This window comes from Mauremys mutica, chromosome 19, assembly GCF_020497125.1.
Source record: "Mauremys mutica isolate MM-2020 ecotype Southern chromosome 19, ASM2049712v1, whole genome shotgun sequence".
In the NCBI taxonomy this organism is placed as follows: Eukaryota; Metazoa; Chordata; order Testudines; family Geoemydidae; genus Mauremys; species Mauremys mutica.
The window spans coordinates 23,915,248-23,938,968 of NC_059090.1; the positions used below are offsets into that span (position 1 = coordinate 23,915,248).

The 23,721-nt window shown below is 60.2% G+C and overlaps 1 protein-coding gene across 4 annotated transcripts in view; it reads right to left on the reverse strand.

Moving 5' to 3' along the window:
* Window positions 1-265: 265 nt before the first annotated feature.
* ABR (ABR activator of RhoGEF and GTPase) overlaps window positions 266-23,721 on the reverse strand; it is a 100,297-nt gene continuing 76,841 nt past the window's right edge. For 3 of the 4 annotated variants that reach the window (XM_044993272.1, XM_044993273.1, XM_044993274.1), the window contains 7 exons: window positions 13,055-13,114; window positions 12,700-12,809; window positions 12,046-12,185; window positions 10,661-10,795; window positions 10,132-10,237; window positions 8,372-8,519; window positions 266-2,727 (listed from right to left, as the gene is read on the reverse strand). In XM_044993272.1, the coding sequence (XP_044849207.1) occupies window positions 2,638-2,727; window positions 8,372-8,519; window positions 10,132-10,237; window positions 10,661-10,795; window positions 12,046-12,185; window positions 12,700-12,809; window positions 13,055-13,114 (789 nt within the window). In that variant the 3' untranslated portion in view covers window positions 266-2,637. Of the gene's footprint in view, window positions 2,728-8,371; window positions 8,520-10,131; window positions 10,238-10,660; window positions 10,796-12,045; window positions 12,186-12,699; window positions 12,810-13,054; window positions 13,115-21,660; window positions 21,934-23,721 lie in introns of those variants that run through there. The other variant, XM_044993275.1, reaches the window with a different exon arrangement.

A 23,721-nucleotide genomic window follows, 5' to 3' on the forward strand; every position in this document is an offset into this window, starting at 1 on the left:
AGGTTTCCAGAGCAGGCTGGCTAGTGCTCTCAGCAGTGGATCAGTGACACAGCATTCGGCAGCTGGGCTCTGCAGCATTACTAGTAAGATGGCTCCTTGCTGTAGAGACCTGCCTGCCCAAGAGGCGCAGCGTGTTCGCTTTGGCCTCAGAGAGCCCTGTGAGAATAGCAGTATTTACACGGCAAGAGGGGAACTGAAAAGGCAGCATGTGTTGGAGATAACCAGCCTGCTGCCCTTGATGCAAACATCTCCACCACAGAGCTACTTTTTGTGCAAACGTCAGGGCTTTGCATTTTATTAACATTTTTTCACATGGTTTACATCCATTGAAAGTTCATAATCTACAGAAGTTGAAACAGAACACAAACAAAAAATAGATCTTAACTTAGTAAAAGTCAAATATTAATGAACTGTTCTATTCTACCTGTAGCCACAAGAGTCCGACACCTCCCACCCCGCTGTAGGAAAAATGAAAACACAGCCCATGGGATTGCCACAGCTTGTGCAGGGGGCTGGTCTCCAGCCCTTTGAACTGGCTTGGGGTGGGGGCGGGCCATAGTCTCCCTTTGGAATGACACCACAGTTGACAGATGTAGGTACATAGAACACACAGGGATCCATTGTGCAGTTAGATCTAAGCTCAGCCCCGTTATCCAGGGCAAAGTGCGACACCTGGTGAGTGTGTCCAACGCCGTGTCTCTTCTGCTCCGCCAGCAGGCCAGCGGCAAGGGGCTGGAGCGTAAGCCCGTTAGACTGGCATTGCAAGACTTCCCTCTCCCTTTAGCTGCTTCAGTGCTGTGGGGCTAGCAGCTGCAGTCAGCCCCCCTGAAGCTGGTCTTCAGGCCATGCCTGGTGCTTTCAGCACGTGGAACAGCAGTTAAAGGCAGTGCTGCTGATACAAGGGATATGCCTGGTCACCCCCAAATAAACCAGCTGTCCATTGGCATTTGGCACAGAGGGTGTGGGGGCAGTGGGCAGGGCTTTCTCCCCAAGAACAGGGGCTCAGTGGGGGGAACAGGCAGGGTTAGTTTCCTTGGCAGGTCCCAGCACCCGTCTGCAGGCTCCGGGGGTGGGGGCAGGTTGGGGTGCTCTCAAGCTACGAGAGCAGGAGCCCACAGAAGAGAACACAAGATAGAAGTGTTTGTCTGTGGGGCACGTCCCAGCCAGCAGACAGAGCCATCGCTGCCTTGCCACAAGGGCTGGAGGGAACCGGCTGGGGGGAGTTGTCCCAGGGGAAGGCGTGTACCCGTGCCGGCTGACTGGAGCAATGGATGTGCTTTGGCTGATGGGATGAGGGAGGGCCACATGGGGAGAATCCAGCTCCTGTTTCAAGCCACGGGGCTTGCCTCTTCCAGCCCCCCGTCTCCACGAGGCTCTGCCCTTCGAGTTCACTTTCAGCTCAGAAGCTGTTTACACCTTGGTGCAGGAAGGAGCAAAAAGCAGCTGTTGTCCTACAGCCTCTGGCAGCCTCCTGCGGTGTTTACAAGGGGCCGGCCTGCATGTGGCACCAAAGCAGAGCCTGGCTCCCTCCCTCTTCGCCTGGTTCTCAGCAGGGTAGCTCCCGGGGGGAAGAGCCCCCCCGTTAATGCTGGGGAAGGAAGCCCAGCTGCCCTGTTACACGGTGCGGCTGCCTGGTCTCCATTAGCCGATGCCTTTGCGGCAGTGCTCGGCTGGAGAGGAACGGGTGCTAAGGCATTGGCATTGACGAGGTATGTGAGACAGTCACTCCTCCCTCACGCTGCAGTACTGAGGGGCATTTCCCCGCCGGAACACTCCAGCTTCGGGGAGCGCCTGGCTGAACCCCGGCCGTCCCCTGGAGACACAGCGGGGGCTAGAGGCTAGTCAGTTTGCACGCCCAGACGGAGGCGGGGTGGTAGTGGGAGTATAACGTGACAGCCCTTTCTTCTTTGCACACTAGCCTGCCAAAGGCACCTCCACCCCCTCCTAGAGAGCAGGTTACCCCCAACACACACAGCAGGAGAGGAGGACAGCGGGGGGATAGCCACAGAGTACACAACAAACAGGCAGAAAGCACAGGCCACGGGCCCTAGAGGACGAAACCATAAAGCACCTGGAACAACATGAAAAGCTCCCTTCCTCCCCCCACACACTCTTGTGGCCAAAGGTTTGCTCCACGAGGGAGCAGAGTCCACTGTTCACGCGGCCAGCAAGGCAAAGTGGAGCTTATTGTCTTGAGGGGTAGAAAGGGGGAGCCCTTGGTCCCTTCTCAGCCTCTGAAGCAGGAGAGGCCAGGCAGCGCTGCACATGCACGCACAGGGGACGAGGCCCAGCAAACAGGCACTGGTGCGATGCTGCAGGCTTCGAGCCGGGGGGACGCTTGGCTGAAGCTGGAGAGGGTGAAAGGAAAGCTGCGACGGCCTTCGAAGGAACGGGAGCCTGGCAGGAAATGAACGAAGCGAGGAGCCCGCGGCCCTTGTCAGTCACTACCTCTTCTGTCGAACGAATATACATAAAACAATCCCTGACCACGAAGGTACGTAAGACACGACTACTAGACAGAGGGCGCGCAGGGCCAGGGCGCAGGGCCCGTCTCCCCGCAGGGGCGAGGCTAGTCTGTGCTGTACCCACGCTCCGGGAGGCTGGCTGCGTGTGCGGCTGGTGCCTTCTCAGCGCAGGCTACACGTCTGTGGAGAAGTAGAGTGTGTTGCGTTTCAGCTCAGCGAAAGAGATGGGAGGGTGCTGCAGGTAGTAGAGGAGAACCTGGACCTGCAGGGGACAGAGGAGAGAGTGAGGCCTGGGCACGGAGCTGGTGAGGGACAGAGCCGCCAGTCCAGCCCCTGCCTCCAGCCATTAGAAGAACCTTCACGTGGGAAAAGCGGGGCCGAGTCTGTCCATGAAGGTGACTAAACCCAGCCCTTCTCCCACAGGGCAGACCAGAGCCAGACAAGGGCTGTTTTAATGCACAGAACACCGCGCTGAGGGGCCTGCTCCACTGCAGGTTTTTAATGCAATGGCACCTAGAGGCCTGCTCAGGATTGGAGCCCCGTGCCAGGTGCTGTACACAAAACAATGCAGCCCCTCCCCCCCACCCTTGCTGACAAAACTCCCCGAAGGCAGTCGCTGAACCCTGGCTCAGATTTACCCACGCTGCACGGAACAGGCATCCTGGCTGAGATGGACAGAGCTGCCTCCCCCCAGGAAGCTCTGCACAGCTGGCCAGCAGCTTTCTGGGGCTTTTCAGCTCCAGAATCAGGCAGAGGCAGGAAACTGGTCCTGGATAGCTCGAAGCCTCTGGTAATTGGCTGAGCCTTAATCAGTGGGCGGGGCATTCACTCAGGCCAGGCCAGGGCTTTATAAAGCCGCGCACAAGCGACCAGGGAGCTTTGCGAACAGGGGCTGCTAACAGGGAGTTTGGCAAGGGAGTTCTCCAGGTGAAGGAGGAGCTAATCCAGCATCTGTGGGGTAAGTGACTGTCTGTAGTGTGTGTTTGTTTGTGTTTGGGGGTTACTTGCTGTGTGCTGAGCTTGTGTTTGTCAGTCTGTTTGTTTGTTTGGTTGTTTGAGGGACCGTGTGCTCTGGCTGGCAGTTGGAGGCAGGTTTGAAAGCTCGAAGCCTCTGGTAATTGGCTGAGCCTTAATCAGTGGGCGGGGCATTCACTCAGGCCAGGCCAGGGCTTTATAAAGCCGCGCACAAGCGACCAGGGAGCTTTGCGAACAGGGGCTGCTAACAGGGAGTTTCGCAAGGGAGTTTAGAAGGGGAGTGGGAAGGGAGCGGGAGTCCCTCGCCGGCCATAACCCCTTCCCTGTAGCCCCCCCTAAAATCCTAAAACCTATAAACCAAACTACATTCCAAAACTACTTTCTGTAAACCAGCCTTTCACTAACTAGGAGACAATGCAGGCAGAAGCCCAGCAGCAGAGTGGGGGCTATCCAGTTTATTGCACTGAGTGTAGCATGTATGATTACCTGCCCTGTGGGCGGGTTGCGTATGTGTGCAGTCGGTGCAAGGAGCTCCTGGCCCTCAGAGACCATGTACAGACTTTGGAGGCCAGGGTGGCAGAACTGGAGGAGCTGAGAGAGGCAGAGAGGTATGTTGATGAGGCTTTCCGGGACACTGTAGAATTGTCCCACCTCCGCTTAGACAGCACCTGTGCTGTTGAGGAGGAAGAAGGGCCCAGGGAAGTAGAGCAGGCAATGGGAGCAGAGGGAAACCTTCCCGTAGTTGGGACCCTCCTTCCAGATGGTGCTGGGGTTGCCTCTCGCACTGAGGTTGCCTCTCCGGGGGAGGGAACTCCAGTTTCTAGGAAAAGGCAGGTGTTAGTAATGGGAGATTCGATTATTAGAAATGTAGATAGCTGGGTCTGTGATGACCGGGAGAACCGTATGGTGACTTGCCTGCCTGGTGCGAAGGTTGCGGATCTCTCGAGGCATCTAGATAGACTTATGTGTAGTGCTGGGGAGGAGCCGGTGGTCGTGGTACATGTAGGTACCAATGACATAGGGAAGGGTAGGAGAGATGTCCTGGAAGCCAAATTTAGGCTGCTAGGGAAGAGACTGAAATCCAGGACCTCTATGGTGGCATTTTCAGAAATGCTCCCAGTTCCACGCGCAGGGCCAGGTAGGCAGGCAGAGCTTCAGAGTCTCAATGCGTGGATGAGACGATGGTGTAGAGAGGAGGGGTTCACGTTCATTAGGAACTGGGGAAACTTCTGGGATGGGAGGAGCCTATACAGGAGAGATGGGCTCCACCTAAACCAAAGTGGAACCAGACTGCTGGCGCTAAACATTAAAAAGGTTGTAGAGCAGTTTTTAAACTAGGTGATGGGGGAAAGCCGACTGCTGCAGAGAAGCGTGTGGATCGGACACAGACTTCTCTTAGGGGAGAGTCTGATGATAGAGAATCTCCAGGTTATAGTCAGGAGCAGAGGAATGAGAAATATAATGTAAGGGCCGGATCAGATGATGAACAGTCACATAAAAAAGAATCTGGCACATCAGAAAAAGGCAGGCTAATAAACAGGGACAAGTTTTTAAAGTGCTTGTACACAAATGCCAGAAGTCTAAATAATAAGATGGGTGAACTAGAGTGCCTTGTGATAAAGGAGGATATTGATATAATAGGCATCACAGAAACCTGGTGGACTGAGAGCAATCAATGGGACACAATCATTCCGGGGTACAAAATATATCGGAAGGACAGAACAGGCCGTGCGGGGGGAGGAGTGGCACTATATGTTAAAGAAAGTGTAGATTCAAATGAAGTAAAAATCTTAAGCGAATCCACAGGTTCCATAGAGTCTCTATGGATAGAAATTTCATGCTCTAGTAAAAATATAACATTAGGGATCTATTATCGACCACCTGACCAGGACAGTAATAGTGATGATGAAATGCTAAGGGAAATTAGAGAGGCTATCAAAATTAAGAACCCAATAATAGTGGGGGATTTCAATTATCCCCATATTGACTGGGAACATTTCACTTCAGGACGAAATGCAGAGATAAAATTTCTCGATACTTTAAATGACTGCTTCATGGAGCAGCTGGTACGGGAACCCACAAGGGGCGAGGCGACTCTAGATTTAATCCTGAGTGGAGCGCAGGAGCTGGTCCAAGAGGTAACTATAGCAGGACCGCTTGGAAATAGTGACCATAATACAATAGCATTCAACATCCCTGTGGTGGGAAGAACATCCCAACTGCCTACCACTGTGGCCTTTAATTTCAAAAGGGGGAACTATACAAAAATGAGGGGGTTAGTTAGACAAAAGTTAAAAGGTACATTGACTAAAGTGAAATCCCTGCAAGTTGCGTGGGCCCTTTTTAAAGACACCATAATAGAGGCCCAACTTCAATGTATACCCCAAATTAAGAAAAACTGTAAAAGAACTAAAAAAGAGCCACCGTGGCTTAACCACCATGTAAAAGAAGCAGTGAAAGATAAAAAGACTTCCTTTAAAAAGTGGAAGTCAAATCCTAGTGAGGCAAATAGAAAGGAGCACAAACGCTGCCAACTTAAGTGCAAGAGTGTAATAAGAAAAGCCAAAGAGGAGTTTGAAGAACGGCTAGCCAAAAACTCCAAAGGTAATAACAAAATGTTTTTTAAGTACATCAGAAGCAGGAAGCCTGCTAAACAACCAGTGGGGCCCCTTGATGATGAAAATACAAAAGGAGCGCTTAAAGATGATAAAGTCATTGCGGAGAAACTAAATGGATTCTTTGCTTCAGTCTTCACGGCTGAGGATGTTAGGGAGATTCCCAAACCTGAGCTGGCGTTTGTAGGTGACAAATCTGAGGAACTGTCACAGATTGAAGTATCAGTAGAGGAGGTTTTGGAATTAATTGATAAACTCAACATTAACAAGTCACCGGGACCAGATGGCATTCACCCAAGAGTTCTGAAAGAACTCAAATGTGAAGTTGCGGAACTATTAACTAAGGTTTGTAACCTGTCCTTTAAATCGGCTTCGGTACCCAATGACTGGAAGTTAGCTAATGTAACGCCAATATTTAAAAAGGGCTCTAGGGGTGATCCCGGCAATTACAGACCGGTAAGTCTAACGTCGGTACCGGGCAAATTAGTTGAAACAATAGTAAAGAATAAAATTGTCAGACACATAGAAAAACATAAACTCTTGAGCAATAGTCAACATGGTTTCTGTAAAGGGAAATCGTGTCTTACTAATCTATTAGAGTTCTTTGAAGGGGTCAACAAACATGTGGACAAGGGGGATCCGGTGGACATAGTGTACTTAGATTTCCAGAAAGCCTTTGACAAGGTCCCTCACCAAAGGCTCTTACGTAAATTAAGCTGTCATGGGATAAAAGGAAAGGTCCTTTCATGGATTGAGAACTGGTTAAAGGACAGGGAACAAAGGGTAGGAATTAATGGTAAATTCTCAGAATGGAGAGGGGTAACTAGTGGTGTTCCCCAAGGGTCAGTCCTAGGACCAATCCTATTCAATTTATTCATAAATGATCTGGAGAAAGGGGTAATCAGTGAGGTGGCAAAGTTTGCAGATGATACTAAACTGCTCAAGATAGTTAAGACCAAAGCAGATTGTGAAGAACTTCAAAAAGATCTCACAAAACTAAGTGATTGGGCAACAAAATGGCAAATGAAATTTAATGTGGATAAATGTAAAGTAATGCACATTGGAAAAAATAACCCCAACTATACATACAACATGATGGGGGCTAATTTAGCTACAACGAGTCAGGAAAAAGATCTTGGAGTTATCGTGGATAGTTCTCTGAAGATGTCCACGCAGTGTGCAGAGGCGGTCAAAAAAGCAAACAGGATGTTAGGAATCATTAAAAAGGGGATAGAGAATAAGACTGAGAATATATTATTGCCCTTATATAAATCCATGGTACGCCCACATCTCGAATACTGTGTACAGATGTGGTCTCCTCACCTCAAAAAAGATATTCTAGCACTAGAAAAGGTTCAGAAAAGAGCAACTAAAATGATTAGGGGTTTAGAGAAGGTCCCATATGAGGAAAGATTAAAGAGGCTAGGACTCTTCAGTTTGGAAAAGAGAAGACTAAGGGGGGACATGATAGAGGTATATAAAATCATGAGTGATGTTGAGAAAGTGGATAAGGAAAAGTTATTTACTTATTCACATAATATAAGAACTAGGGGTCACCAAATGAAATTAATAGGCAGCAGGTTTAAAACAAATAAAAGGAAGTTCTTCTTCACGCAGCGCACAGTCAACTTGTGGAACTCCTTACCTGAGGAGGTTGTGAAGGCTAGGACTATAACAATGTTTAAAAGGGGACTGGATAAATTCATGGTGGCTAAGTCCATAAATGGCTATTAGCCAGGATGGGTAAGGAATGGTGTCCCTAGCCTCTGTTCGTCAGAGGATGGAGATGGATGGCAGGAGAGAGATCACTTGATCGTTGCCTGTTAGGTCCACTCTCTCTGGGGCACCTGGCATTGGCCACTGTCGGTAGACAGATACTGGGCTAGATGGACCTTTGGTCTGACCCGGTATGGCCTTTCTTATGTTCTTATGTTCTTATGATAAGCCAATGGGCTGAGCTGGTGGCCGTCTGGTAAAGAGCAGAAGAGTCTCCCAACGGGGTGGCCTCTGCTGTTTCCCAGCCGGGCAGGATGTCAGGTTGCCTTGCCAGGACATGCATGGAGACGCCTGCACAGAGCACGGACTGACGGGGACCAGAAACGTTCAGGGTTAACCACCCTGCGGGGACAGCCACATTCAGCACGGCAGGTAGAAGGGTGTGGAGGCCAGTCCGGCTGTGCCTGCAGCTCTGCCCCGACAGCCGGGGGACGCCCTGCACAGTGAGCCGCAGCTTAGCGAGGGGAAAACGCGCATGGCCCAGGAGACAGCACTGCTTCCCCAGGTGGATGGAGCCAGGGCAGCGGTCGGCCCCCATACCTGTGCCATAACGTCGTGGGACCAGATGTCGGAGGCCAAGGTGAGGTGTCCTTTGCTCTCCACCTCGGAGGGTCTCAGCAGTGTTGGGCCAAAGACCGTGGCCAGGTTGTGGAGGGACATTTTGTTGATGGGCTCCTTTTCGGCAACCCTGCGTTGGGGTGGGGGGGGTGGGGGAAGAGTCAGTCCACTGCAGAGGTGGAACCGGAGCCACCCCAGAGCTGCACTCACAGGCCACCTGGCTGGGTGCTGGGCTCCCAGAGCCACTCACGCTCCCCTGGACAACGCAGGGGAGGGGAGCAGCGAGCTGAGCCGCTCCCAGCCCCTTTCCAAACTGCCCCCACGGGCGGAGCACTGCTGGCCCCTGCGTCTCCTCAGCCTCGCTGTCTGTGGGACACAGGCCAGGCGCACTGCAGGGCTCTGTCCAGCTCCTGCTGGAGACGGGACCTGATTTGATGGATCAGCAGCTGCCGGGGGCTGCGCTGCCAGCCCAGTGCTGCTGTCTTAGATGGTACGATGTGCCGGTGCCCCGTGAAAGCCACCCAGGACTCCCCAGTACCCCTCCCCCCGATGTTCTGCAAAGCCCTCCGGCGCCAGGGAAACTGGCATCACAACATTGCCGTCTTCGGAGGCAGCTGTGCTCCCCCAGCACAGGCTGAGCGTGATCCAGGGACCAGATGTGCCCAGTTCTCAGGATGGAAACCAAGCAGCCTTTCCCAGCAGCTCCTTCGCTTGCTTGCTCGCTGCCTGCCCCCTCCCCCAGCTCACGCTGTTCCCTGGCTGATCTTAAAGAAACCAGAGAAAAATGCCTCCTGACGCGTGTAACATGAGACCTCGAGCCCATGTCCAACGTCCCCCGCGCCTTCTGGCCGGCCCTGTGCCTGGAGCCAGAGCCCTGAGCAGTTCCATGGCCTCGGCAGAGGTGCTCGTAGAGAACGCCTCGGCGGCAGGAGCCGTGCCCACACGGCCCCGCCAGGGGCACTAGCTGCCCCACTCCCCGCACCCGCCCTGCCCCGCCAGGGGCACTAGCCGCCGCGCTCCCCCCACCGCCCCGCACCCACCCTGCCCCGCCAGGGGCACTAGCTGCCGCGCTCCCCCCACCGCCTCGCTTTCGCAGAGCTCAGACACGGCAGCAGGAGCGGCACAAGGGACGCCAGAGCCCATCTCGGAGCAAGGGCTGTGCCCACAAATGACTGTTGATTCGGAAGGCCCGAGAACTGCCCTGGATGGCAGTGCCCTGCCCACAGCTCTGCTGTGAGGGGGCGAGAAGGGGCCGAGCACGTGAGCTGAGCGATTAAAATCCCTGGCAAGCCCGGCTACCAGCAGCCACGGTACAGGGCTGCCAGAGAGCTCTGTGGGGGGACTGGAGTGACAGGAAAGGCCACGGAGATCACCAGGAGCTGCCAGAGACCCAGCTCCCGCAGAGAGGCGCCCCCAGAGCTGACGGCCCAGCGAGCGCTGTATTGAACAGCGCAGAGACGCTAGCCCAGCTCTCGGAGAACAGCCCCCACATCTTCGGCGCAGAGCCGGGGCTCGGTGCCCGGGTCCGAGCAGCCCCAGGGCGTGAGCGTCCTCCCCAGGGCTCTGAGCACTGCAGCAAAGCCAGCCGCTCGCGGGGTCTGTCCTAGGACGGCCTCCTGCACGACGCAGCGCGTGGGGCGGCCAGCCCAACCCAGCGACAAGCGGCCCCATTCCTGTGGGGAGGAGAGCCCAAGCGCATTCTCTGTCCCGTCCCCCGCCCGGACCGGCGGCCCCAGCGTTACCTTTTCAAGTGTTCCAGCAGGAAGAGGAAAGTGATGAGGTTGGGGTCGGGCAGCGACCGGAGAAGGTGCATCATGCAGTTCTCCTTGGCGGCGGGATCCGAGAGCGCTGGAGACAAGGGGAGAGCTCAGCCCGGGCGGGGAGGACCCTGCGAGCACTGAGTCTGGCTGGGAGCCCCCTGACTGGCTGGGGGTGTGCTGGGGTCACTGGAATGACTCGAAACCTCTCACCTCCAGGCAGGAGCCTGCCTCCAACTAGCAGCTGATCCCCGGGGAAGCCGGTCTCACAACCGCCCACCGCAGGGGTCTGCGCCGTGACCTCCTGCCCCCCCAAGAGCAGGCTGTGGAGCGGAGGCAGGAGGTCACGGCCATGGGGGCCAGTCTCAGGAGCCAGCCAGGCCTCCCTGCACGGCCGGGGACAGCACGTGTCTGACTTCCCAGCAGCGTGCTGGGGTTTGGGCTGTTTCCATCCTGCTGCAAAGCCCCCAGCACCCGCTGGGTCTGGAGCTGTGGGCCCAGACAGGAGCCTTACCTATCCCCTCCATGAAAGCGGGGTACAGCCGGTCGGTGAGGAGGGGCTCGGGGAGCTCGCGGAAGTACAGCTTCAGGGTGCCCGCAATGGCGTTGATGTCCATGTCGCTCAGCATCATCAGGATGTCCTTGTTATCTGCCAGGGGAAACGCCCCCAGACCATCAGGACGCCGGCCCAGTCCAGCGCAGCCAGCAGGCTCCTGAGTCCGGCCAGCTCCCCCGGGGCACTAAACTCTGGCACTCAAGGCTCAGGCCAGACGTGCAGCTCTCGGGAAGTAATGCTGCCTAGTGGGTAGTGCATACCCCCTCTCTCCAGCTGCGAATCAGTACTCACCTCACTGACTGAGCACTGGGGGGCTCTGCACACAAATGCAAAGAATGATCCTTCTCCCATTTCCTGCCCTAACCTGCTGCTGTGCTCCAGCCCAGAGGCAGCTGCAAGGCGGCAGCAGAGGAAGGGATTCCCGAGAAACAGCAGAGCGTGTTATTGCCTTGTTTGGTTCTGCGCCACACCGCCTCCTAGTGGTGGAGAGCGAAGGGGCTGGAACAGGGTTGTGATCTTTTAATTCCGCTGCATTGAGCCCAGCGCCAGTGAGCGTGAGCCATGCTGGTGTTGGGCCAGGGAGGGAAGTGGGGGAACTGGCACTCGCCGGGCAGGGCAATAGCCAGCTCTGCTTTGCAGCCTGTTCTCAGACAAAGCTGAACGGGGAAGAACTCTTGGGAGGTTCTCCTGGCTCCGTGCTTCCTTGAGAGCAGCCCAGCGGGGACGCAGCTTGGAAGGAGAGCCCAGGGCAGCACAAAGCCAGGGTAACGATGGCTGTACTGATGTCCTCTGCAGAGGCACAGAGGAGAGCAGGGCTGGGGCGGAGCTGCCCGGTGTCTGTGGTTAGCTCAATCAGGGACCGTTTCCCCACAGCTGCCTCGCGTGGCAGGGCAATACCACCACGAGCCTTGTCTGGCTCGAACGCTGACGCCACCCAGCACGTGTGCTCCCAACCGCAATCTCAGGATGGGTCACTAAGCCCCTTCGCGGACATGTCTGCACATTTTTTACACCTAAAATCATGTTCACCAAGTCCCTGGTTTTCAGGCTGTTCGGATTCAAGGGAAGGTGGACCAGAGGGGAGCTGGCAAGGACCGGCTCTGCAGGGCTCAGCCCATGCGCCCCCCTTCCCAGAAGGGCTTTGCTCTCAGGCATTTGGCCCAGGGATCTCCGGCGTCTGAGCAGAGGGACTGCTGGACGTGCTTAGCCTGGTGCCGGAGGACCCAGCTGTTCTCTTTCCACAACCAACCCGTGCCCCACCTCGCCCAGCTTAGCAAGGATTCCAGCCGCCCCCGGGCAGCACCACGAGCAGTGGCGGGGAGAGCCATTTCCCTGTCACTCACTTGCATCGAAGGCTGCCTTCAGCGCCTGGATGTCCGTGGCAACCCCCGAGATCCGGTAGATGCCGACCTCCTCGATGCCTCTCTTCTCCACCTCCTCGATGCACTGCCGCACAATGTACGGCACCTTGGAGCGCTCCCGCCTGGGGTGGGGAACCAGAGCAGCAGGAGTGAGACAGCCAGGCCCTGGGCCTGCTGCACCCTACGCTTCAAACAGCCACGGTGCCCAGCACACAGGGCGGGCGGTGGGAGCGGCACCCTCCGCTCTGGCAGGGGAAATGGCAAATCAGACTGAAGGGGCGAGAGCCCAGCCCCCCAATCCCAGGCTGAGCCGTGAGCTAGCGGGAGTGGAGCTGAGACTCAGCCTCTGTTGAGGAAGGGGACGCACCTGCTCTGCTCCGGGGGAAGGAATGGGGGCAGCCCGCAGGCCGAGCCGTGCACAGGGCTTCCTCGCACACGCAGCGGCAGGGACAGACATGGACCCTTGGCAGCACATGGCTGACTCTGGCTGGAAGCCCATCGCTCAGGTTGGACGTATTGTGGAGGCGGCACACGCAGGGAGGGCCCCAGTGGCCCGCTCGTTTTGGGCCAAGGGGAAGGGAAGCGCCTCCGAGCTCGGGGCTGCACACGGGTCACCCCCTGGTGCCAGGGACTTACTTTGTCACAACGCTGATTTTCACCCCGAAGACACCGGTCTGCTTTTTGGACGGGGTCCTCTTCAGGCTCATGTCCCGGCTCGTGAACTTCATGGAGAACTCCACCTTGATCTGAGGGAGGCACAGAGGGCTGTCACCGCAGCGCGTGGCACGGCCGCGGGCAGGGCAGGGAGCTGTCTGACCCATGGCAAGTGAGCAGCGATGCACCCTGGCCAGGTGTCTCCAGAGTGACCTGGGAAGCCTGCCCCTCCTAGCCAACAGGGCTGGAAGGGGGGAAGCTATTGTCAGCCCGAGTGCAGGTGTATGGGCAGTACCCGACCCTCACCCCGAGAGAGGCTGCACCTCAGATCACGTACCCCATTCATCTCAATCACGTCCATGTGCCAGTTCTTGGTCGGCACGGCCTGCGGGTCCAGCTGTGAGGAAAGAGAGAAAGTGAAATTCCTAAGTGCTCCCCTGGCCTGCACGTTAGACGCAGCCCCACTGAATCCCGGGGAGGGGCGCTGGCACTATTCATGGAAGTGTGCAGAACATTGCATCACTGGACTCCTCCTGCCCTATCATAGAAGATCAGAGTTGAAAGGGACCTCAGGAGGTATCTAGTCCAACCCCCTGCTCAAAGCAGGACCAAACCCAACTAAATCATCCCAGCCAGGGCTTTGTCAAGCCGGGCCGTAAAAACCTCTAAGGAAGGAGATTCCACCACCTCCCTAGGGACCCCATTCCAGTGCTTCACCACCCTCCCAGTGAAACAGTGATATCCAACCTAGACCTCCCCCACTGCAACTTGAGCCCATTGCTCCTTGTTCTGTCATCTGCCACCACTGAGAACAGCCGAGCTCCAGCCTCTTTGGAACCCTCTTCAGGTGGGTTGAAGGCTGCTATCAAATCCCTGACTTGACGAAGCTGGAGTCACAACAGGGAACGCTGCTGCCCACCCCGCGAGGAGGGCAAGTGCTACCCTTGCGTTACAGTTGTGGAGATGGGCAAAAGGTGACCCCGAAGGAGCCTGTGTTGAAGCTGGGATCAGCCCCCAGCATCCCTGGCCTATGCCCAGACTGCTCGCTGCCCTGGGGCTGGCTTTTGGAGCAGTGCAGCCAGCGGCTCTGTGCAACAAGCCCTTCTCTCCGGCCTCGGGGAGCAGCGAAAAGCCCCAGCTGGATGCCGCTGAGAGCGCTCCGTTCCTGCAGAGCCAGGCAGTCGAGTTTCCATAAATCAGGGCTATTTCTGGAGCAGTTTCATCAAACAGAGCGAGGGCAGCGTTTTCCTCCCAGGTCGCCGGGGCTATTTATAACCCTGGGAACCAGGGGCTCGTTCCGGCCGGCCACGTAGGCAGGACGACCCCAGCTGGCTGGGCACGTGCTGGCCAGAGCTGTGCTGGAGTTCCCAGCCATCCAGCACCCTGCTCAGGTGCTGCACCCGGGGCAGGGGCAGTGCGGCCGTGCCGAGCCTCCGGAGCCTGGGTGGTCTGACAGCTGTAGCCAAGGACCCAGCCACTGCCCAGGCGAAGGGGGAAGCAGCAGTCCCATGGCAAGCACGAGCACGGCGGTTTGTTGTGCTGCTTGCGGCACGGAGCACCGCAGCCGGCCAAGGGCTGGCCCGGGGCACAGAGAACCGGCAGGGAGAAGGGGGCCGCAGAGGCCCAGCCGGGGCTGGACAAGCAGCCCAGATGCCTCCTGTTTTCCAGCTACTCTCCTCATGCTGGTCCCGCGGCATCCAGCCAGGAGGGGGCAGCAGGTGGCTCCAAACCGCAGCGGGGAGGCGGCCAGGAGCTTAGTGACAGATGGGATGGGTGCAAAGGTGGGGCAGGACCCCAGGCCCTTCCCCAGACCATAGACCGTACCCCAGATTGAGTCTCTGCTGCGCTCTCCGCAGGGGGGGGGGAAAGTCCTGGTCTCTCCAGGAGGAGAAAAGATGGGGGAGCTGCAGGAGACCCCTGGGCCCAGCTCCATGGAGCCCCAGGCTGCCCTCCCATGCTGCCTCTTCCAGCTCCGGGACAGGGGGGACGTGCCAGGTAACCTGGGCCCCCGGCTGGGATGATGAGCTCCAGATGTGGGTGCGCACGGAACAGGCACCAGGACCAAGGAGCACTCCGAACGAGGGGTCAGGCCCTGCCTGTGTTTTGGGGGAGCGGTGCCAGGGAAAGGGGAGGGATCTCCCAGGAGCTCTCCTGCCCCAGCACCCACCATGGGAGCACGGGCATCGGGTCAGGCACAGCAGCGTGCCCGGCCTGTGGCTGACCCTGACTGCAGAGGGAGCCAAGGGCTGGTTAGTCCTCTTCTGACCTGCTCCAGGTCACCTCCGCTCCCCGCAGCAATCCAGCCAGCCTGGCAGGGCTCAGTGAGCACAGCACACCGACTGACTGGAGCCTGCCCTCCGAGCCCCAGTGCATCGGGTGAGCAGCCCCGGGGGTGGGAGGGGCAGGGGCTTGGACCCTGCCCGGGAAAGGGACGGGAGGGCTGGCCCGGATCTGGAGCTGGGAGGTGCAATATCCCGGAGCTGGGCTCTGCAGCACAGCCCACAGCTGCTGGGCCGGTCACGTGGCGCCTGGCTGAGCTAGAGCCCAGCTGTGCAGAGCTGCCTTCGCTCCTCAAGGACACGCCGGTTTCCTCTGGCATCTCCTGTCTCAGCAGAGGCTCCGGCGAGAACATGCTGTTCCAGTGAGGCTGAGAAGCAGCAGCCACCACAGGCTTGCCAGCCCCCTCCGCCCTGGAGCAGCCCCAGACGTCGCACAGGCCGAGCCAGGGGCCCTCCCGCTATGTCCGCGCAGCAGGTGGACGGAGAGCGCCATGGCAACCCGCTGAGAGGCACTTGGGTTGGCATCCCCCACCCACGGTACATAGGAAGCCGGGCCCCTGGGACCGGGCTCGCCCCTTGGCCAGAGCAGTGGGGGCTGTTGCAGCAGGGGCCCAGGGGAGAGCTGGCCTGCCCCCGGGAAGGGGAGCCAGGGAGACAGTGTTTCAGAGCGTGCCCCCAGTGCCCTCTCCCGAACGGCAGGGCCCAGCCCCGCGCTCGACAGCCTGGAGAGAGGCGGGCACCTGCTGCAGGCGGTGGAGGGATCCCATGGCGCTCGCCCAAGGAGCTGCAGGACAGCAGGGGGCGCTCTTCCCCTCCAGGTCCCACCCAGGCCAGCTCCAGCTCCAGCCATGTGTTCTCAGCAAAGCGCTGGGTCCTTCACGGGGTCCCCAGTCACCCAGCTACTCCGGCCAGCCAAGTAGGCCCAGCGCTGGAGTCCATCCCTGGCACCTGCCGGAGTCGGAGAGACGGGGCTGCCTCATGCGGCTGCCCCACAGCAACCCCCCGAACACGCTCAGACCTGCACACCGCTGCTCCTAGCTCTGGCCAGCAGGCAGCTAGCTACCTTCAGCCCCAGCCGGAGCAGGCCCAGGGGCCTGGTGCATTGGAGGGCAGAGCAGTGCCGCAGTCTAGGCCCTGTGGCTGGATGGGGGGCGGGGGGACAGACCAGTGGCAGCTCCCTTCTGCTTTGCTCCTCGCAGGGGAACAGGAGGGGGTGAAGGTGCCTGTCGCGAGCGCTGGCGGAGCAGAGCAGGGCCAGGCCAGGCCATGCTAGTCACCACGGTTAACCCACCCACTGCTCGACAGGCTGGGCGGGGGACGGGGGCTGCAGCCCCTCGCTGTGTTCACTGCATGCAGAGCCCTGGCTGGCTAGTCCTGCTAGAGGAGGAAGGATGAGCAGAGACCCAGGCACCAGCTCTGCCCCCCAGCTGGCCTGGGCTCTCCCACTTGAGGCCTCGTATGGCGCAGGGGAAGCCTATGGCAGCGTCCGTTCCCTGGCTGGCTGGGGTTGGTGGGGCGAAAGCTCCGAGACAGTTGCCTGTGATGGCCAGGCCAGGCCCATGGTTGGCAGCGCTCAGGCCGAGCTGGGGCCCGGTGGTTTCTCTCTCCTGCTGTCCCGGGGCCATGCGGAATAGCTGTGGTTTCCAGCCCTCGGCACAGGAATGTCTCCTGACGTACATTCCCTGCAAAGCAGCACAGCGCTCCAGCCAGAGCCACGTGTGCCATGCCTGAGAGCTTCCACCCGCAGGGCAGCCATGGGAGGGGGCAGCCCCCGGTCACGAATCCCACAGCCAGGGCCCCTCCGGAGCTGCAGGGAAGGGGCAGCAGAGCCCCTGCTGCTGCCCCACAATGCAGAGCCCGACACGACAACGCCCAGCCCTGTTTTCTCCACACACCCTTCAGCGAATCCAAGCAAGGACCCCGGCTCCGCCCGCGCTGCCAGGTCAAACCCAGCCACTCCAAGACAGCACAACCTGCCCCACTGCGAGCCCAACGCCGCCAGCCTGCCGCTTGCACGACTAGTGCACATGCGCTGGCCCAGAGGGTGCAGCCCACCGGGATACGTTCTCCTGCTGCCACTGCTCCCTCTCTGGGCTAACCACGCACGGCCAGGAGTGGGGCAGCAGGTGGGATGGGCAGAAACTTGCACACTGCCTATGCTATCCCTGGCATTGCCAGAGCCCCCAGCAGGCCGAAGCAGCGCTCCAGAGAGGCCGGCACATGGGCGCAGGCTGGAAGGAGGGCAAAGTACCAGGGTCACTGCCCGCCATATGCCGCCACCCCTGGCCAGGGCGCAGTGCGCTGTTTTAGGAGGCCGTGACAGACACGTGCCAGGGCTGGAGAAAGCACCAAGCCCCACCTCTGTCCCTGTGCCCGGCGAGCTGTGCCCAGCAGGGACTAGCTGCCTCCTCACCAGGTGTGGGGTGGAGGATCCTCTACCTCATCCACTGCCCCAGAGATCCAGGCTGGAGCTGCAGGGGGACCCTTGGCTGAGGAGTCATAGTGCTGCCAGTGGGGGCCCCAGCTGCCCCCCACCCTCGCTGCTCTGGCAGGGCGGTGACCAAGCTTCCCCAGCCCCCTCTGCTCTGTAACATGAACCGATTGCACTGAACTTCACTGGAAACCACCACAAACTCCCCCCACTTCCTCCCCCCAGGACCTTTGAAGTCCACATATGGAAGGGGTTTAGCAGGCTGTGAATGAGCCTTTATTAAAGCCAGGTTAGCCTCCCGATTCAAAGCATGACCCTGCCCTCCAGAGAGCACCTCCCCGCCTGCCCCAGCCGGTCCCCTCTCCATGGCCTGGCTGCAGGGGCGCCCCCAAGGACAGGCCGGATGGACCGAGCGTGGGGCTGGCTGCCGGGGAAGTGCTACCACCAGTGCTATGGATAAGGGCCCAGGACACACAGCAGCACCTGTCCTCCACAGGCACCAATGCAGGCAGCCAGGATCAGTGGAGTCTGAAAACCCCCATGGTCCAGCAGGGATCCCCCCTCCTCCTCCATGGCCGCGTACCTGCACAAACACGCAGCTGGCAGCTCACTGGCTGCCTCTGGCTGCCCAAGGCCCAGCTCTCCAGCAGCCCGGCCAAGGGAGGGGAGTGACAGAGCAGCGGGACGCACTCACGTCTTGCAGGGCACCCGCCCCTCACACCACAGTCTCTCTAGCCCCCACACCCCCCAGGCTTGGGAGCGCCCACCGCTCCCCTCCTAGCACTGCTCCCCTCGCGGTGGGGACCCTCCAGACACAGCGAGCCCCAGGCCTCTCCGAGAACAGGCCGGTGCATGGTTCAGCCCCTCCGCACACACAGCCAGAGCCCCACTGAACCGGGGGAGGAGCGGGCCAGGGCCGCCCGGGCTCACCGAGCCGCTGTTCACCCAGGTCAGGTTTGTGACGGTCCCTTTGCACCCGGAGCGCTGTTTGCAGGCCCCAGAGTGAGCCGGCAGGCAGGCCAAGGCCGTGCTCACAGCCCTTCGCCAGGGCACTCCGGGACGCCCACCCGGCACAGCTCGGGAGAGGAACAGGGGCCGGCGGCTCCTCCTCCCCCAGGCCCTCGGAGCAGAGCTGCTACTCCACGAAATGCCTTAGCCAGACGCCATGCCTGGTGTGATGGCGGATCCATAACTAAATATTTGTATGGCCTGAAAATACAACAAGTGTTTGACAAACAAAACAACGTTTGACAATCCACTTCCTCCTCAGCCTCGGGGCCAGCCTGCAGGCTGGGCCACACGCTGCCAGGGGCCCCTCGGGGCTGCGATCAGGGACGGGGGGGAAAACAGGCTCACGGACACTGAGAACACCGCTGGGCTCCCCTGCTCAGCTGGAGCACTCAGGCAGTTTGAGCGTTTCCCCAGCACGGTCCCTCCTGGAGGGCAGACGGGGCCGGGTCACGTGCTGGGGGACACAGCCCCCGAGCCCAGGGCTCTGCAGCCTCCCCCATTCCCCCGGCACGCAAGGGGGACTCCAAGCCAGCAGCTTGCGTCTCTCCTCACAACCCGTCGCTGCCCATGCGCCAGCGGAGGGGAAGCACCGACTGGGGAGCCGAGGTCCCAGGGGAGCCATTCGCTGCAGCTCACTGATCCGAGGCCGCCCAGTGGGGCTCTCCCCAGACAGCTCTCAGCAGGGCAGGACCCCCGCAGCACTAGAGCCACGGCCGCCGTTAGCATTCGCTGCCCAGGGGAGAAACAGGGCCCGTCCCCAGGGGCGAGAGTCGGGCAATCCAAGGGACAACGCCCGGCGCCTGCCCGTGCCAGGCCAGTGCTGTGCAGACCTGTCCACCCAGCCAAGCAGCCAGACGCTTCCCCTGCTGGGCCCGGCTACTTGGCCCATAAGCTCTCTGGGCAGGGACCGTCCTGTTCTGTGTGGAGAGCGCCCAGCCCAATGGGCTGCCAGCCACCAGCGGGGGGCGAGGTCCCATGGTAACAAGTCACCACCACCAGCAGGCAAGTCCCAGAAGAAAGCGGCGCCCGACAGCCCCTGGATGCCCGGGAGAAGCCAGCACTCCCGGATGCGTTTAGGGCCCAGAGACCAGGTGGGGGATGAAACATCCAACCAGAAGTCGGCCCAATAAAAGCTGTTCCCTCCTCCACCTCGTCTCTAACATCCTGGGACCGAGGGTACAGCTCCGCCGCATCCGACTTCCGGCCCCGAGGCATTCGCAGGATCTACGAGCAAGCAGCAGGTTCCAGGCAATTGCACATCCAAGACAAATGGGTGAGAGTCAGTTTCTCCTTCACTGTCTTGCCGGGGTCAGAGGGCAGCAGTGACCCTGGCCCAGCCGCGTCCTGTGAAGCTGGAGTGCGGGGGAGCCAGCAGCATGGGACTCGACCCGCCAGCCGCGGCGGGGAGGAGAGCTGGATTTTGAAGAGGGATTTGCCATTCTGTAAAGATTCTAAATTTAAAGCTGGGAGCAGAAATGCTCAGACACATTCACCGCTTTGAAGTTCACCTCAGAACTACCGACAGCTTCTCCCTGTGCTGGTCTCGGCGCTCACATCTCTGGCCAGCAGACCCTGGGGCAGGTGTTCCAAGCTAGCCCCTCAAAGCACGTCTCCCTGAGCAGTCCAGGGCCGGGCAGCTTCCCTGACAAAGCTCCTCGCTTCTGTGGCTTAATCCTCTTCCAGGGACACCGGCTCCCCAGAAATTAGGTTAATGCCCCCGTCACAGCCGGGGAGCCAGCGAACGCGCGCTGAGCGGATGAAAGCGCTGTTACTAAGCAGACCTCGGCCCCTGCAAGCCTGACGTTTTGCCATGGTTCATGCCAGCAGCCCAATCCCCCTGTGTGTAACAGGCGCCGCCAGCTGTGTGCCTAGGAGTGAGGCTGAAGTGACCCCGAGACAGCTCCCAGCGGGGAGCAGACACCACCACCACCAGACGGAGACACCCGGGCACGAGCGGCACCCTCCAGAGACGTCAAGACAAACGCTGGGGCGACGGCTGCCCTCCACGGAGCGGGCAGTGGAGCTGGCATCCCTTAAGCTTTGCCCCGTCACCCACACGGATGGACTGCACAGCTCCCTGCCGCAGCTGTCAGCGTCACTAGCACCAACGCTCGCCCTGCGTGTCCCCTCCCGAGCCGGGCAGCCAGGGGAGCACCAGCAGGGAGCGTAACCACAGAGCGAAGCCGTCCCTACCAAAACGCCCAGAGCACTTCGTAAAGCCTCTGCAGCCCTAGAGAGAACAGGTAATTAGCCCTGGCTCTGCAGAGGGAGCCTTAACCTCATGGTGCCACAACTACCCAAAGGGGCCCCTCACTCTGGGTGCCAGCCCCAGGTTTGGGCACCACGGGAATCGTGAGCAGGCAGCCACCCTGGCATCGCCAGCTCTTCTGGACAACTGGGGCTGAAGTGACTCGTCCCGGGTTGCAGAGGGAGCCTGCGGCAAGGCTCGGAATAGAACCAGCGACGGTCTCCAGGGAGCGGCACACGCTGCCCGCCGCGCCCAGGCTCCCCGCCGCGCCCAGGCTCCCCGCGGTCAGGGCCGGATACAGCAGGGCGGTGGGGAAAAGCGGTGCCTGGCCTTTGGACCCCACGACGATCTGCTCACACCGTGAATCACGAGATTCATGTACCTTCCCGTAGGCAGCAAAACTAAGCTCGCTCCAGCCCCCCAGCTGGCCTCTTGCAGCAAGGAGTGCCACGGGTTGGGGGGGCAGCGTCCTCTCCCCCTGACTCTGCCCCATCAGATTAACTGCATGAGACCCACTGCAAAGCCACAGCCCCTGGCGCACTGATATTCAGAACCAGCCCAACCCAGCCCCTCACCCTCCAGCGGCCTCTGCAGGGCAGGCAGCTTCAGCAGCTGTAAGGTGCAGTCCCTGCATGGAGCCGGCTGCCCGGTGCGGTGCCTGGCTAGCTCGGCGCCTGCGGATTCCCTGGGCAGGAGGAACAGCCTCTCTCAGCACCCAGCGCGTCTACTCAAGGCAGAAGACGGCTCATCGCCCTCTCCGCTGGGGAGCCTCCCCCGAGGCTGCACCCTGGAGCGGACGCCCTGCAGAGGGACTGAACCGGCTCCCTGAGCACCACGGACACCCAGGGCACTGGGTAAGTCCCAGGGGGCCCCGCGCTCGGCAGGGCTACAGCGGCTGGCACCCGCGGGCGAGGGCGAACCCTGGGCACGCCCAGGCCCCCGCCGCACAGGGAAGGGGGAAGAGAAGACAGCACCTTCTGCCGGAGCAGCTTGCTGCGCACACGGCCCCACAGCCTGGCTCCCGTGTTGGAAGGGCGCTTGCCCCCGGGCTCCTCCAGCCTCTCCAGGCAGCAGTGGTCCAAGTGCTCGCACACCGAGCTGAGCTTGCAGTCCGGCTGCACCAAGACCTCCGTCATCTTGGGCTCCCTGCTCCCCGGCAGCCTCCCCGGTCTAGCAGAGCGCAGCCCCTGCCAGCCAGGTCAGCGGTGCCCAGGAGAGCCCAGCCGTGCCGAGCCCCAGCGCAGAGGCAGCACAATAGGCAGGCGCAGCTCCGGCTCAGCTGGGAGGGTAGGGAGCCAGCGAGCAGCCCTCCCCCTCCGAGGAAGTGACTCAAAGGCAGGCTCCCCCCACTCCCTTTAACTCCTTCACCGCCGCTCCTGCCAGGAGCCTGGCACAGCCGCTGCGTGAAGCAGGACAGCCGCTGGCACAGCCCAGCTACCCCGTTAACTCCTTCGACTGGCCCCGGTTCCTCCCGCCCTCCCTTGGCTGGAGCCACGCACCCTCGGCCAAGCCTCAGCCCCGGGGCAAGGGAAGGAAATTGGCCTTTACAGAGGGGATCTGCCCTGGGTCACACCCAGCAAGGGACTGAACCCCAGGCTCCAACCACTAGACATGCTGCCCACTGGGTAACCGTACGTCTCTGGCATAACGCAGGGGGCTTTCACTGCTCCTCGCCCCTGGCACGGACACACACACTGGCCATCACACCCGAGACAGGCGCGCTTAACCCTTTAAATCCTGCGCCCCAAGGCCGTGCTGTAATTCAGGGGCCAGGCCTTGGTGCTCCGCGAATGACCCCCAAGCCCAGAGCGGTGCTGCTGGGAGCAGCGCTGCCCTCCAGCCCCAGAGAGGGGGCGCTCTGGTCTCCTCGCACCGTCCAGGAGCTGCCCTTCCCCTGCCTGGCTTTGCTTAGAACATTCTCCGCCAGAGAAGCCAGGATGCCAGGGGCTCCTCTGCCCTCGTCACCCAGGTCTGCCCGGCTGCAGCACAGACGCAGCGGCAGGCCGTGCGCAGGCCACGAGAGCTCCCTGAACCTCCCCCAGCTGGGAAGGGGCAGAGACGCGGACCCTTGCTCTGGCCTTCCCACGCTGTCAGCCGGCAGAGCCGAGATGTCACATCCCAGATTGGGGGGGCCCCCGCGGGGACTGGCAGCAAATACCAGCGGTGGTCACGTCACACACAGGAAACAGAGTCATCAACAAAGCTGTCACAGGCCAGAGCGACCACCCCTCCAGCGGGCAGTGCCCCCCGCCTCAGCGCACCTGCCGGGAACACGGGCAGCAGCCAGAAAGTAGCCCCCGAGCAAGGACATGCAGCCTAGTGTGGTAGTGCCGAGGGGGGGAGGCACCGCGCCAGGCGCTGTCCGGCCATAGCAGGATGGTCCCTGCCCCAGAGAGCCGAGAAGCCATTTCACCGCCCGGGGACTGGGCAGCCAGGGGGTGCCCGCTCAGCACACAGCACTCTGCCCTTCCCCAGGGCTAGTGCGACGCCAGGCAGCTTAGCCCCACAGCGGAGGCTGCACAGGGGTGGAGGAGTGTGGGGGGCAATTCCTTCCAGACCTGCCCCATGTGGCTGGGCTGCTCCCCAAGCAGAGGAAAGGGCCCTGCCCTGGGTGAAGGAACGGCCCAGGCTACAGCGGGCGACGAGCGGGTTCAGCTGCTGGGGTCTCTCCCTGCCGGACTCGGGTCTTGGCGAGGGGGCTTTTAAGCCACCGCAGTGAGGGATGCGATGGCCCCAGCGCAGCTAGGAGGGAGGCCGAGCTCCAGCGGCTCTGCCAGCAGCACTGGAGACACAGCCGGGTGGGGAGCGTCCCTTCTCTCCTCCTCCCCCTTGGCCGCGCTGCTGCCCCCAGCCCAGGGCCCATGCGGCTTGGAAGCCTCCGCGCGCTTCGTCTGCTCCTCCCTAGGGCTGATCCAAGACAGCAGCTTGGCTGGAAGCTGGCCAGAGCCCAGGGTACAAGAGCCCACGTGCTGGAGGCCAGCAGCTTCCGCCACGCCTCCGCGGGGAGAGAGAGACGCAGCCAGCCAAGCTGCATC